The sequence below is a fragment of the Triticum aestivum genome, chromosome 2A (assembly GCF_018294505.1).
Source record: "Triticum aestivum cultivar Chinese Spring chromosome 2A, IWGSC CS RefSeq v2.1, whole genome shotgun sequence".
NCBI lineage: Eukaryota > Viridiplantae > Streptophyta > Magnoliopsida > Poales > Poaceae > Triticum > Triticum aestivum.
Genome location: NC_057797.1, coordinates 211,357,548 through 211,371,667, shown reverse-complemented (window position 1 = coordinate 211,371,667; position 14,120 = coordinate 211,357,548). Strand labels below are relative to the sequence as shown.

Here is a 14,120-nt window from a genome sequence, read left to right as displayed (position 1 = left end):
CATCACTGTAGGCGTGCCGGACGAGGAGGATCGCGTCGCGGCCGAGGACGACGAGGATGGTCGATGATCCAGCAGCATCCTGGAGCGGGGACGAGGCCGAGGGGGGCGGGGACTAAGCCGCCCCGGTGGTCGACGTCGACTGCGGCGGGGAGGGCGCCGGAGACACGGAGGGGGACGCCAAGGCGGGGGGAAGGGCACACGACCGCTTGGCTGGACCAGGCCCGTGGAGGAGCGCATGGGGCACGGTGCAAGCACATGCCTTGTGCCCAAAGAACCTGCAGCGGCGACAACGGATGTCCTTACGGCAGTCAATGCGGGGGGTGGTCGGGGGAGAGACAGCGGGGGCACGCGCCGTGGGAGAAGGCCGGGGAGCGCGGGCGATTCGTAGCAGGGCGACGCGGGCGCTGGGGTCGCGGCCTCTTCCGGCGACGGTCCGTGGCCACCTGCCAAGGCTCCTCGGAGGGCAGAGACGCGCAGTGGATCTCCGACCGCGGCCCCGACCGGCGAGAAGGGCCTGAGATGGAAGAGGGGGCGTCGACGGAAGGCGCGAGAGAGGCGAGGAGGGTGTCGCGATAGGAGCATGCGACGGAGCCAGATCCGCCGAGGACGGGCTGGAGGCCAAAGCGCGGCATGGGGTGCTGACCATCGGGGGAGAGGGAGACGTCCATCAGGCGGCGGCCAGTGGGGCGCGCGGATGAGGGGTGGCCGCCGGGGCCGGAGTGGCCACCGGCGCGGCTGGGCTCGCGGAGCGCTAGAGTGGGGGAGCGGGGGCGAGTTTTGCTTTTTGGTACTGTCGGCTATGCTTACAATTATTGATGACTACTCCAGAAAAATATGGCCTTATTTTTCTAAAAATATATATGATGTGTCTGATGCCTTTAGGGATTGGAAAGTTATGGTAGAAAGACAAACTGCGAGGAAGATAAAAATACTTCTCACTGACAATGGTATGGAATTCTAAAAGCTTTTAACAGTTATTGCAGAAACTTGGGCATCGTCAGGCACCACACCGTCCCATACACTCATCAACAGAATGGTGTGGTTGAGCGCATGAACATAATCATCATCTCCAGGGCTTGTTGCATGTTGTCCAATGCTCGCATGCACAAACATTTTTGGGATGAAGCCGCCTCCACCGCCTGTTACCTCATCAATGGATCACCATCCATTCCACTTAATAAGAAAACTCCCATTGAGGTATGGACTGGTACACTAGCTGATTATTCACAGTTTAGAGTTTTCGGTTGCACTGCATATGCACACGTTGATAATGGAAAACTTGAGCCTAGAGCTATTAAGCTTGTGTTTGTTGGTTACGGTTCATGAGTAAAGGGATACAAGTTATGGAATCCTGAAACTAATAAGATTTTCATGAGAAAGGGTGTTGTTTTCAATGAATCTGTTATGTATCATGATGATCTATCCACGGGTACTTTTGATGAATAGCCTCAACGAGTTACTGTGCAGGTGGAGCAACTTGATGAGGAGGAAAATGTAATTGTGGATAATAATGATGTTGCTCCAGATGCACAGGTTGGTGATAATGGTGATGGTGCTCCAGATACAGAGGTCCATGATGATGATGTTGTGCAGCACTCACCCCCTGTTTTGCAGTGACAAGTTCAATCTCTTGTAGCCGGCAGGAGAAAGAGAGTCATTAACAAACCTAAACGCCTAATTGATGAATGTGCCATTGTTCATTATGCTTTCAGTTGTGCAGAACATGTTGAGAACATCCATGAGCCATCCACATACACTTTGTTTCCGGTTACTGGGAGAAGTTGATTGCTGCTATGTAGGAAGAGATGTTGTCACTTGAGAAAAATGGCACATAGGATGTTGTGCGCTTTCCTAAACAAAAGAAGATCGTTCGCTGCAAATGGATCTTCAAAAGGAGGGAGGGCTTGTCTCCTAGTGAGCCCGCGAGATTTAAGGCAAAGTTAGTGGCTAAGGGTTTCAGTCAGATACCATGTATTGATTATAATGATGTGTTCTTTTCAATTGTGAAGCATAGTTCCATTCATGCATTTTTTTGGTATTGTTGTTATGCATGATCTTGAGCTTGAGCAGGTAGATGTTAAGACTGCTTTTCTGCACGGTGAACTAGAGGAGGAGGTTTATATGGACCAAACAGAAGGTTTCATAGTGCCTGGTAAGGAGAAATTTGTTTGCAAGTTAAAGAGGTCCCTATATGGTTTGAAACAATCTCCGAGACCGTGATATAAAATGTTTGATTCATTTATGATAGCACATGGATTTAAGAGGTCTGCATATCATAGTTGTGTTTACATTAAATTTATTGATGGATCACCTATATATACTCGTGTTGTTGTTTTATGTTGATGATATATTGATTGCTGCCAAGGGCAAGAAATATATCACTACTTTAAAGGCACGGTTAAGTAGTGAGTTTGAGATGAAGGATCTTGGTGCTGATAAGAAAATTCTCGGTATGGAACAAAAATTTTGATTTCTTATTTCTTAGTCAGCGAAGTTACATTAAGAAAGTTCTTCATCGTTTTAACATGCATGATGCTAAGTCGGTAAGCACTCCCATTCCTCCTCATTTCAAATTATCATCTTCTCATTGTCCAAGTAATGATGAAGAGTTTGAGTATATGTCAAGAGTTCCATACTCTAGTGTTAGTTTTTTAATGTATGCCATGGTGTGTTATAGGCCTGATTTGTCATTTGCAATGAGTTTGGTCGAATTTTCAGGTAGCTTCGTGGCACTTCCAATGCTTGTTTGAAATTCGGCAAGACTGGGGAGGGACTAGCTGGCTATGTGGATTCGGATTTTTCTTCCAGCGATTTGGACAAGAGGAGGTCCCTTACAGGTTATGTGTTCATAGTTGATGGTTGTGCCGTGAGTTGGAGGGTAATGTTGCAGCCAGTAGTTGCCCAATCTACCACTGAAGTAGAATATATGGCTATTGCAGAAGCATGTAAAGAGTCAGTTTGGCTGAAAGGTTTATATGATGAGCTTTGTGGAGATAATTCTTGCATTAATTTGTTTTGTGACAGTCAGAGTGCCATTTACCTCACTAAGGATCAGATGTAAACCTCCTCCTCTAGTTCACCGTGCAAAAAACTGTAGGAAGTCACTATAGCACAGTCTACGACCTCCCTGCCGACTAGGTTTGAAGCACCATCAAATCTAAGTCAAGGCAACCACGCTGGGTCGATCATGGACGATGCCAAAGCTACTGTTGCCTGACATCAGATTTGACAAAACCTCCATTATCAACACACACCGTCGCTACCACCTGTCACCTCCTCCTCCGCAGGCCTGGTTGGACCCTGATCTGGACGACTACTAGACCATGTCGGTTGGATCGGTTGCCGGACCGCGGTTAGGCCAACTCCACCGCACGACCCCAAACGAACGTCCGCTTTGTCCGGATTTTGTCCGTTTGAGGGTGCCAATGAGGTCGTGTCCGCCCGGATTTGGATTTGCGTCGGCCGAGCGCCCACCGCAGCACACCCATCCCAAATATTGTCTGGCTCGGTCATTTCAACAAACACATAAAAGACAGCCGACGCCGCCCTCCCAAGCGGCCGCCGCTCGCCAGGCCGACCGCGGCAGCCCACGCGCCGTGCTCGCCCGTCAACGACAAACCGCTCGTGCGTCGCAGCTCGACCGCCCGCCGCGCTTGCCGTTCGCCGTGTCGCCCGTCGCTTGCCGTGTCGCCCGCCGCTCGTCGTGCGGCACGCGCCCACGGCGGCAGCGGCTGGCTAGCTAGCCCGCACGCGTAGCGGCTCGCTAGCTTAGCCCGCACGCGGAATGTGCACACGGCCGCGACGGCTCGCTAGCTAGCAAGCTCGCCAGCATGCACGCATGCTCGTATGCCTGAAGCTAGCTAGCTAGCCCGCAGGCACGCGTCGCATGCTCTCGTCGCCGTGCCTCGCCTGGCCGTCGCGCCTCACTCGTCACTGCGACGTCGCTATGCCCGCTCGCTCTGTCGCGCGACGCGCGCGCCCGCCCCCGCGACCTCGCCACGCCCGCTCGTTGTGCTCGCCATCGGTCCGCGCCGCGCCTCGCCCGCCTGCGCGACCTTGCCACGCCCGCTCGCCACACTCGCAGCCGCACCGCGCCCCTGCTCCGTGCTGCTGTTGCCGCATTCGAGCTCTCCGCGGCCTGCCCGCCCTGTCGTACTTGCCGCTCACCGCCACCCGCCGCGCCACCGCGTCCTGCCCACCCTTGCTTGCGTAGACAGGTGGGTGGGTGGTGGGTCCCTTTTTGTTTCGATGACAGATGGGGCCATCATCTACATGCGCGGACGCAGCCAGACGCACGAGCGAGGAAAACGTCCGCATTCTGTCCGCTTTGACCCCAAAACCAAACCAAGTTTGGGCTGGGGATGGGTCAAAAGCGGACACACAACGGACAAAAGTCCGTTTGCGTCCGCGCGCTGGGCCATCTGATTTGTCCGTTTTACCCCAAACGTATGGGGACAGACAGGATGGGGTCGCGCGGTGGAGTTGGCCTTAGAGCATCTCCAACCGTTCGGCCCCCCAGGGCGCTAAAAAAGGGCGGTCTTGGGGCGAACCAGCACTAGTTCGGCCCCTGGGGGCGACCTAGCTCCCAGTCACGCCCCCAGGACGCGAAAAATTCGAACTTGGTCGTTCCCGCTCACAAAAGACGCCACAAGTCGGGCGATCACAAGCCACAGTTCGACGTACAAAAAATAGAGCGGTAGAAGTTCACGTGCGCATCACTCGGCGGGTTCTGCCCCAGGCGTCGGCGGAGTAGGCGTGCGCGAGCTTGGCGGTGTCGGAGCAGCCTCTGCGCTGGGCGGTGTCGGCGCGGCTTCGGTGGTGCAGGGCGTCTTGGAGGCGTCGTCACGCGGGCTTGGCGGCGGCGGCATGTGCGTCGGCGTCGGCGTGTGCGTCGGCATCGGCGGCCTTGTCGAGGAAAGCTGGTTCAGGATGAGGCCGCGCTCCGCCAAGTACCACGCCTTGACCACCTCGTCGGTGCTCTGGAGTATGTCCGCCCCGCCCAGCAAGAAAGCCAGGTCGGTGTTTCTCTTCTTCGCGGCGACGTTCGTCTGGAGCAGGTCAAGCTTGACAGCGCTGCTCGACATCAACGCCGACCACCACGCCTCGGTCTTCTCTTCACGAAGGACGGCACGAGCCTGCGCGTCGGCGAGGTAGTGCTCGATGGACTCCTGCACTCGAGCGGTGGCCGCGTCGGCATATTTCCCCTTCTTGGCAACTTTGTTGCCATCCAGCCACCCTTTCGATGCGCCAGGAGTCGGCGCGTCCGTCTTGTAGGTCTCCTTGGCCTTGTCGAGGGTGCGCCGGACTTCCGCCCACTTCTCGCACTTGTCAATGCGCTTGTAGACGTGGAGGTACTTGAATTCGGCGTCGCTGTTGCTCTGCCGGTACAGGGCGAACATGCGCAGCAACTGCGCGGAGGAAGAAACAGTTGGCGCGCGTACACAGCGAAGAGAGGCGGGAGGCCGGCGTGGCATACCTGATCCTCTACGCTGGCGCCGCTCTCCGGGCGAGCCGCGACCTCCTCGACGATCCCATGCCATTTGTTGCACGCCCCCAATGGTTCGCCATCGCCTTGGAGCCGCACTGCATGTAGATACCTTTGAAGTTGGGGTCGACGAGCTTGCGCTCGTCGAACTCGGCCTTGATGCGGTCCTATTACGTGTCGATGCTCTGGTTCGTGTCGGTCGTCGGGTCGAGGCAGACGACTTTCCATGCTTCAACGAGGCATTCCTCCTCCTTGGACGCCCACTTGATGCGCGGCTCGCCTGTCCTGGCCGCCTGCTTCTTCTTCTTGCGCCCCCTCGCCGTCGCAGGCGTCGGCTCCTCCTCCTCCTCGTCGTCGTCCTCCTCCTCCTGCTCCTCCTGCTCGTCCTCGCCGTAGACGTAGCGGAGCTCGCCGTCCATGCTGCCACTAAGATCGACCACCTCGTCCTGGGTGACGAACCCGGGAGATGCGGCGGCCGCGGCCGAACCTGCCGCGATGATGTCGTCCATGTCGGCCTCGGTCTCGTCGGTGTCGCCGAGGTGCGAGAAGGGCAGCGGGCCACGGCGTAGTGGGGGCGTCGGGGAGGAAGCGTAGGCGGGCGGCGAGTAGTTGTATGGAGGGTACTGCACGCCGGCCAAGGCAGGAGAGGCCGTGCGCTGGGCCGGGTATCCATGGGGAAGGTGACGTTTGGGTTGAACTCACCGTGCGCGTCCCCGTCGGCGTAGCCCGGCGAGGGCGATCCCCATGGCTGCGGAGAGCCGACGCCTTGCTGGCCCCAGGGCGCGTACTGGGCGTGGCTTCCGAGTGGATTCATCATCCCCGCGCGAGTCGCCTCGGCCTCGGTTTGGTCCGCCGAGGCAGCCGCAGCCGCGCGCGCCGCGTTGTCGTGGGCCTTCTTGGCGATGGCCCTATTCCGTCGGTCGGCGGTGACAGCCTCCCGCCGCTGAACTTTCGCCCTCCACTCGGTGTTTGACATGCCCGGTGGCTTGATCGGCGGCGCCCTCGGCTTCGGCTGGGCGACGGAGGCGGTCGCGGTTGCCGCCGCGCGGGGGGCGACGTACTTCTTCGGTGGCATGGCGGCCGACTGGGAGGAAGGCGAGCGGTAGGGAGATTGGCGGGAGGAAGGAAGAGTACGGGAGGGAAGTGGGGAAAACGCGGGAAGAAACGGCGGGAAGAGGCGCTCGTCTCGCTGACAGGGCGGACCCACGCGCCCTTTTCGCTTGTGCCGGCGCCCTAGGCGCCCCAGGAAGCCGGGTTCGGACTGGGTCCGCCGGCACCAGTTTCGCCCCGAGCCGGCAAAAAACAAGTTTCTGAAGATGCGACTGAACCGTTTTTTTGGCGCCGGCGCGGTAAAAATGTTTGAGAAAGACCTGTTGGGAGCGCGGCTGGAAATGCTCTTAGCCACGTCCTGCTGCTGCAGTCTCTCCTGGCCGAGTGGCCCATCGCCCGGAGCTATCCACTCGTGAGGGCAGAGCAACTGCCGGCGGCGGCGGCGGCACGAAGCAATGTAGACCGACATGGGGAGGAGAGGACGGGGAAGAAGGGAACACCCTGCCGCCGCCATGCAACGCATGGAGCTTTGCCCCCGCGTGGCCAGCCGGCGATGGAGAGGAGAGGCAGCGTGAAGAACAACAGATTTTGGGTGATGCGCGGCCGCCGCTCGAGTTGCCTGGAGGGGACGCAGGGGCCAGATTAATTTTTTCGGAGACCCAAATCGTCGTTTTCGAAATATGAGTAGATGGAGGGAGTATTTGGAATTAATCATGAAATTGAGTAATTTTCCAAAACTGGAACCAAGTCTTCCTTTTCTCCAAAAAAGGAAAAGGACAAGGCGAAGTCTTCTTGGCTGAAGAGCAAGCGTCGCTCTCCATTTCCGACCATGAAAACTAGCACCAAGATGGGCAAAGATGCCCGTAGAAGCCGGCAAGCTCGTGCCCGGCAGCGGCTTGGAACCGGTCGTCCTCGTCCTTCCACGCCCCTCGCCCCTGTCCTCTCTAATTTAACCCCACTAGGCCTTCCCGATTTTGCCTGACCTCGTCCCCCCTTAACCTCCCCTCCTCCTGCGATTCCACTCGCACCCTTCCTTTCAGGAGGAGAAGGTCCAAGGGGGGATCAGTTCCATTGCACTTGATCCCATTTTCTCTTCCTGGTTTGCTTTTGCCATTTTTTTGATTCGTGAGGTCAAATAGAGCCCGGTTCCTCCCCCCTTCCCTCAGAGGCGCTGCCGCCTTTCTTGGCTTCTTGATTGGGTTCCGGCTGCTGCTACATTCTTGATTCACTTGGAAAATGATCAAGTGGGGGATCAGCAGCGGGACGCCCGCGGATTCGTACTACGAGATCCGCTCCGATTGCACAGACGATGTGCCCAAAAGCAAGTTCAAGATCAAGGTTTGCTTTCCTTTTTCCTTCTATTTCATTTTGTGTTTGTGTGGTAGCTGTTGGGCCAACCGAAATGTACTGGTTCTAGGCAAAATGGGATATTCATGGCATTGGAGTATGTACAATGCAATATCGATGATATGAATGAAAATGACGAAGAATCTCGAGGAAAAACATTACACGAGTGAAAATATGGAGAATTTATTTTTGAGTTGAAAATATGGAGAATCTAAGGGTGTATCATTGCAATAAAAATATTTTTTGCTTTTGCAGAATAATTTTGGAGTAATTTCCTTTTGTGAATGTGAATGTGTTGCAAATGACAGGTCGAACTATTTGTTTCTTAATTTATCACTGATTTTGTACAAAATGACAAACAATATTCACCACATTGCAACATATATAGGTTTTCCTGAACACACATCAAAATGCACGTCATTTTGTATCAGAGAAAGAAGACAACCAGACCCGCTAAAAAGATACAAAACTAACAAAGCAGAACAAAAAATGAAAAAAAACCCGAAACAAAGGCCTAAATAGGACAAAGAAGTAAAATTTAGCATTTATCATCAGGTTAAATGAAAGCGAGGAAGTTGGCACGGGGTTAATACAATTAGAGATAGGAAGTTTGTGCATGTTTAGTTACTTCTAATCATAGTTGCCGTGAAAACTCGTTTTTTTATGTGCTTCTACTGATTTTAAAGCTCAATGTTACTTACTTTCAAGCATGATGATTTGTGGTGGTGCTTGTAAATAAGGCTGCAATGTGCTTTAAATTTCGTATTTTCCATCTTAGTTCTTGGGAGAGCACTGGGGAACATACCTATTATGATCTGCAATGGTGTTAAGGCCACTCTTGTTTCTTATGTATGGAGTAGAGTCCTTTCTTATTCTGAGCAACTTAGTATTGTCCCTTTGTTTCAGGCTGGCAAAACACTGAGTGTTCGGAAATGGCAAGCTGCATTTAATCCTGATGGCTGTCTTGACATTGTCTCGGTCCTAAGCCGGATACAAAAAGGAGTAAGATTCCTCAATTTAGAGTTTTTTCTGAGTTTCAAAATACGCTATTGTTAGACAGTTGTCTTCTTATATGCATTGTGATTGTGCATGGTTAACAATCTAAAGATCATAAATGGTTTATTTTGTTCTTTTAGGGTGTTCACCCGACTGTCAGGGGGGAGGTTTGGGAGTTCTTACTTGGCTGCTTTGATCCGAGGAGTACCTTTGATGAGAGGGAGGAGATCAGGCAAATAAGAAGGTACTGTCCTTCCTTAGAGCATCTGGTGTGCAATTTTGCTACTGCACACTACCTTGAAGAGTGATGTCATCGTGTGCACATCTTAACCATGCATCTGACATCCATTATACGGCTGTCCGCTCACGCTATTTATTTCAAATTTGAGTTGTTGAATTATGTCTGAAGATAGTTTAACCAAACAGTAAGCATGGAGTTTATCCTTATCTAAATCAGCCATATTGCTCCAAAAAAATTGTTGCCTACTTAATGTACTCTATCCCCCAAAAAGGATAGTGCCTTCCAAAAACAATAAACGTATGCTTACATAATGAGAAAAAGGAGGCAATTGTGGGTATCATCAGGAGCATGCCAATTTTTCTGTAACTGTTAATCATGCAGTGGCCATTGTAATATCCAAGCATTACAGTTATGTTTCCCATGATATCTCTAATAATTTATTTTTATGATTTTCAGCAGTAGATAACTGTAAATAGAACACTGTGTTCACTTGGTCTGAAGTGTTTTACCTGATGATTTATGCAGGCTACAATATGCTAGATGGAAGGAAGAATGCAAAGAGATGGATTCTCATGTTGGTAGTGGTAAGGTTATCACAGCACCACTTATCACTGAGGATGGAAGACCTATCAAGGATCCTTTGGTTTTACTTGAGGCTACTTCAAACCAAAACACCTCAGAGGGTGCTTCAACTAGCAGCCACAATGGAATTGAAGTAGACGAATCTGCAGAATGTATTACTGACAAGCAAATTATTGAATGGAAGCTTACATTACATCAAATTGGTACAGTTTAACCCTTATGTTTCTCTACTTTGACTCTTTTCACCCAATTTCTTCTGATTTTTGAAAATAATATAGGACTTGACGTGCTACGTACTGACCGCACCATGGTATTTTACGAGAACAAGGAAAATCTTTCAAAGTTGTGGGATATTCTAGCCGTGTATGCATGGATTGACAAAGATGTTGGTTACTGTCAAGGTGCGCTACATCTGACTTGCACAGGAAACTTAGTATCCAGACAAGCTTACAATGTAACTTGTATATCTCACAGGAATGAGTGATTTATGCTCACCAATGATTGTGCTACTCAACGATGAGGCAGATGCGTTTTGGTGCTTTGAGAAGTTGATGCGTAGATTGGTATGCGTTGCCCTCCATGTTTTCTCATGACATCTTTCCTCTAATTATAAAAGTAACCATTGTGCATTTGTTCTACTAGAAATTACCTAGAATTGATTTCTTTTTTCTTTGTCATTATTCTAACCATCTGATGTTTGATCTTTAAAGCGAGGAAATTTCAGATGCACAGATCAATCTGTTGGGGTGGCTAACCAACTTCAGCACCTTGCATCTATCATTCAGGTGCTGGACCCCAAGCTACATGACCACCTAGGTATAAATTTCTGGACCGATCATATTGTGAAACATCTAATCTTCTTTTCTCTGGTTTACCTATGGTTTTATAATATTGTTGAGTTCTGGACACAGAAACACTTGGTGGAGGTGACTATCTTTTTGCATTCCGTATGTTCATGGTTCTATTTCGACGTGAGGTGTCATTTGGGGACTCCTTGTACCTGTGGGAGGTATGAAGCTATCCTAAACAATATAGTATGATGAGTATTGCTAGAACCAGACAATCGATTTTGACATCTCATTTTTCTGTTTGATGGTTGTTCTAAATTATTATATGCTGTACATTTTATAGAATGTGAGATAGATGGTGGAAAGTTACTTTAGGGGGGATCACAAAATCCTGTTGGCTTAGGCAAAAGATCAACATGACAATTCCCTTTTTTTGGAAATGTAGTTTGTGGAGTCTTTTGAAGGGGAGCCTTGACCCAACGGTAAAGCTGTTGCCTTGTGACCATGAGGTCACGGATTCGAGTCCTGGAAACAACCTCTTGCAGAAATGTAGGGAAAGGCTGCCTACTATAGACCCAAAGTGGTCGGACCCTTCCCCGGACCCTGCGCAAGCGGGAGCTACGTGCACCGGGCTGCCCTTAGTTTGTGGAGTCTTTTAGATGTATCATCGTTTCAAATTAACTTCCAATTGAAAATGGGATGGTAAACCAAAAAAGAGAATTTTGCCATGAATAGTAACTTTGTTCTTTCATTTATTATTTTGTCAGAATTTTCTCTTTTTCATTACTCTCGACATAGAGAGTTAGAGCTTCAATAATACAGATTGGCTAAGTCAATTGAAAAGTACACTGTCTACAACCTGGTTTGGATTCTTCGACTTTTATTTTGTGCTTAAACTAAAGGGTTTGCATGCATGTTGCATTTGATATCTCTCCTTTACTGAAATTATCAAATAGGTGTTCCATTATTTGTTACACGTGGACGAACTTAGTGGCTTGCTTCCTCTTGAGGAAAAAGGAAAGATAATAACACGTTTCCATCTATTTGCAAAGTAGGGTGGTTTGTGTGCTTGCATGAAAAAAAATCTCACAAAATTGTAAGCACTGATATTTATTTGGTATTGGCAAACGTTAAGTGGTATTTGTATGGGAATGAGTTTCTGTTAGTTGCTTCTGATTCTCTTATCTGATTTTTAAAACCTACCAACAGATGATGTGGGCTCTCGAATACGATCCGGATATCTTCTTTGCAGCATGTGAAGAAGCAAGCGGTGCACATAAAAAAGTATCGAAATCAAAATTAAGAGGAGTGCGCCATTTTGCCAAGTGGGATAAGGACAAGGACAAGGACAAGGACAAGGACAAGGACAAGGATGTCTCTGAGGAAACTGATGGCCCAGTTCCCATTTCAGTTTTCATGGTTGCAAGTGTGCTCAAGGAAAAGAGAGAAAAACTGTTACAAGAAGCTAGAGGACTGGATGATCTTATTAGGGTACTGGACCAAAACCTGACTTTTCTTTCTCTTCAAAATTCCCAATCAATTTTAAGCAAGTTGCCAACGACTAAGCTTCTTTTTAGTTAAAAGAAGGCCAATTTTAAGCACATCTCCTAAAATTAAATCAAATTTGAGCCCATATTATATGTTTGTATATCATCATGTGTTCTGTATCTGCAACTCCTGCATTTGTTTCCTTTCAGATATTGAATGATGTAAATGGGAATTTAGATGCGAAAAAAGCCTGCGCTGGAGCTCTGAAACTTCACAAGAAATACCTCAAACTGGTAAGTTGCTATTCTTCTCACTTTTATTTGCAATATCCTGACTAGATTTAGTGTCATATAAACAGATAAAGTACTCCAATACCCTAGCTACTAGACTATCAATGAGACAAAGAAAATCTAAAATACACTGGAACTGGCAAAGAAAACCTACAAACGTAACTTTGTTCATTTTACAGGTACAGGCAAAGAAAACCTAAAAAGGCACCGGAAGATATGCTTCCACTGAGGGATTCTTTACCATTTGAATCTACACATACACGACCATATTTGGCACAGAAACAGCGAGTGAAGGTTCTCATGGGTGGTCATAATCGGAAGATGGCCCCGGATACAGGATAGATGCAACTTCTGTATGTAATGATATCACATTCTCTGTATCCCACATAAGTTCATATGCTTGTACAGACATGGTGCTGTGGGTACCTTGCAAAAATAATAATTTCAATTCAAGTTGAAATGTCATGCATGTTGAGATTCACCTGGAGAGAATATTGTAGCCACAGAAGTACAGAACTTTGTTCCAAGAAAATTTGACGCCTTACACTGCACGATTTTGCTACCTTGTGTTCTGAATCTATTATCTATCTATTAGTATTATATTATTAGAATAAGAGACAAACAAGTCACCCCATTGTTCCACTTAAATTATCTCTACCATTAAAATTTGATACCTACGGCTAAGATTTAAAAGAAGCAAAGGTTAAATATATCATTAATGTCACGTACAAAGTCTTTTTTTGGACACGGGATTAGTGCGATCACAAACTAATCCAAAGGAGTCATGCTGTAAAAGAAGCTAATGAAATGGGGGTTGTGCTATAAAAGTAAGGAAAAACTCCGGTTGTCCCTAAAAAACAGAGCTATCAGGTTGGGTTAAAGAAGAGTAGTTCGGTTCCGAGTTCAAAACAGATTGAACTGCGCAGAGGATTCTTGTGGGAAGGGAAGGAGCTCGCAAATGGTGGGAAGTGCCTGGTTAGCTGGAAAGTGGTTTGCCGGCCGACTGGCTTCGGGGGGCTAGGAATTTCAGACCTCACAGCACAGAGTATTGCCTTGCGGCTGCGATGGATGTGGATGCACTGGACTGACCCGGACAAGGCCTGGAGTGGCTTACCGCTGCCCTCTGACCCCAAGGTGCTGAACCTATTTGCGGCCTCAGCCAGATTCCACCTCGGCGATGGTCAACGTATCAGGTTCTAGCTCGACCCATGGATGGATGGACTAGCTCACTGTCATCGGTTCCCTGCACTATTTCTCTTTTGCACGAGGAAGAAGCTCTCGGTGGCGCAAGCTATGGACGATAACCGATGGACAAGACACCTTAAGACTACCATCTCGCCGCAAGCCATCCGCGAATTCACAAGTCTATGGGCAATGATGCAAGTTGTGGTTCTCGGTGATCAGCAAGACACGGTTTCTTGGAGGCGGACTGCTAATGGTGAATTCTCCATCGCGTCCGCATACACCATTCAATTTGAAGGCTCTCAGTGTTCGGTTTGCAAGCAACTCATTTGGCAATCAGATGCTACCCTGAAATGCAAGACTTTCTCTTGGATGGCCGCCCTGGGGAAGATCTTGACTGCTGATAACCTTGCAAAGAGAGGCTGGCCACATAACCCACTTTGTCAGCTTTGTGGTGTTGAGCAGGAGACAACGCCTCATTTACTAGCTGCTTGCACCTTCGCCGTTGACCTCTGGAACATGGTGCTTCATCGTTGCGGGCTGCCAAACATGCTCGGACCAACACCCACAACCTCCTCGTTGCTTCCATGGTGGGAGCGGAGCAAACAACAAATCCCGAAGACCTACCACAAAGCTTGGAACTGGCTGATCCAAATCGTATGGTAGCACAC

General features: G+C 49.5%; 1 protein-coding gene across 2 annotated transcripts; it reads left to right on the top strand.

The window, feature by feature from the left end:
• The first annotated feature begins 7,343 nt into the window (after positions 1–7,343).
• On the top strand, positions 7,344–12,829 carry LOC123188407 (rab GTPase-activating protein 22). Of its 2 annotated transcripts, XM_044600498.1 has the most exons (12): positions 7,344–7,873; positions 8,789–8,884; positions 9,019–9,122; positions 9,645–9,904; positions 9,980–10,102; positions 10,176–10,264; positions 10,412–10,517; positions 10,613–10,710; positions 11,699–11,824; positions 11,855–11,980; positions 12,187–12,270; positions 12,447–12,829. In XM_044600498.1, the coding sequence occupies exons 1-12, from the start codon at positions 7,772–7,774 to the stop codon at positions 12,465–12,467; spliced, it is 1,335 nt and encodes a 444-aa protein (XP_044456433.1). In that variant the 5' UTR covers positions 7,344–7,771; the 3' UTR covers positions 12,468–12,829. The 2 variants fall into 2 exon arrangements, with proteins under 2 accessions (XP_044456433.1, XP_044456432.1); XM_044600497.1 differs by having other exon boundaries at positions 7,345–7,873; positions 11,699–11,980.
• The last annotated feature ends 1,291 nt before the right edge of the window (positions 12,830–14,120 follow it).

Excerpts from the sequence above, each read along its gene's own strand:
- LOC123188407 (XM_044600497.1), top strand. The coding sequence starts at position 7,772 with ATGATCAAGTGGGGGATCAGCAGCGGGACGCCCGCGGATTCGTACTAC. Across the intron at positions 10,265-10,411 it reads AGAAGTTGATGCGTAGATTG|CGAGGAAATTTCAGATGCAC; the intron begins GTATGCGTTGCC and ends TGATCTTTAAAG. Across the intron at positions 12,271-12,446 it reads ACAAGAAATACCTCAAACTG|GTACAGGCAAAGAAAACCTA; the intron begins GTAAGTTGCTAT and ends TTCATTTTACAG.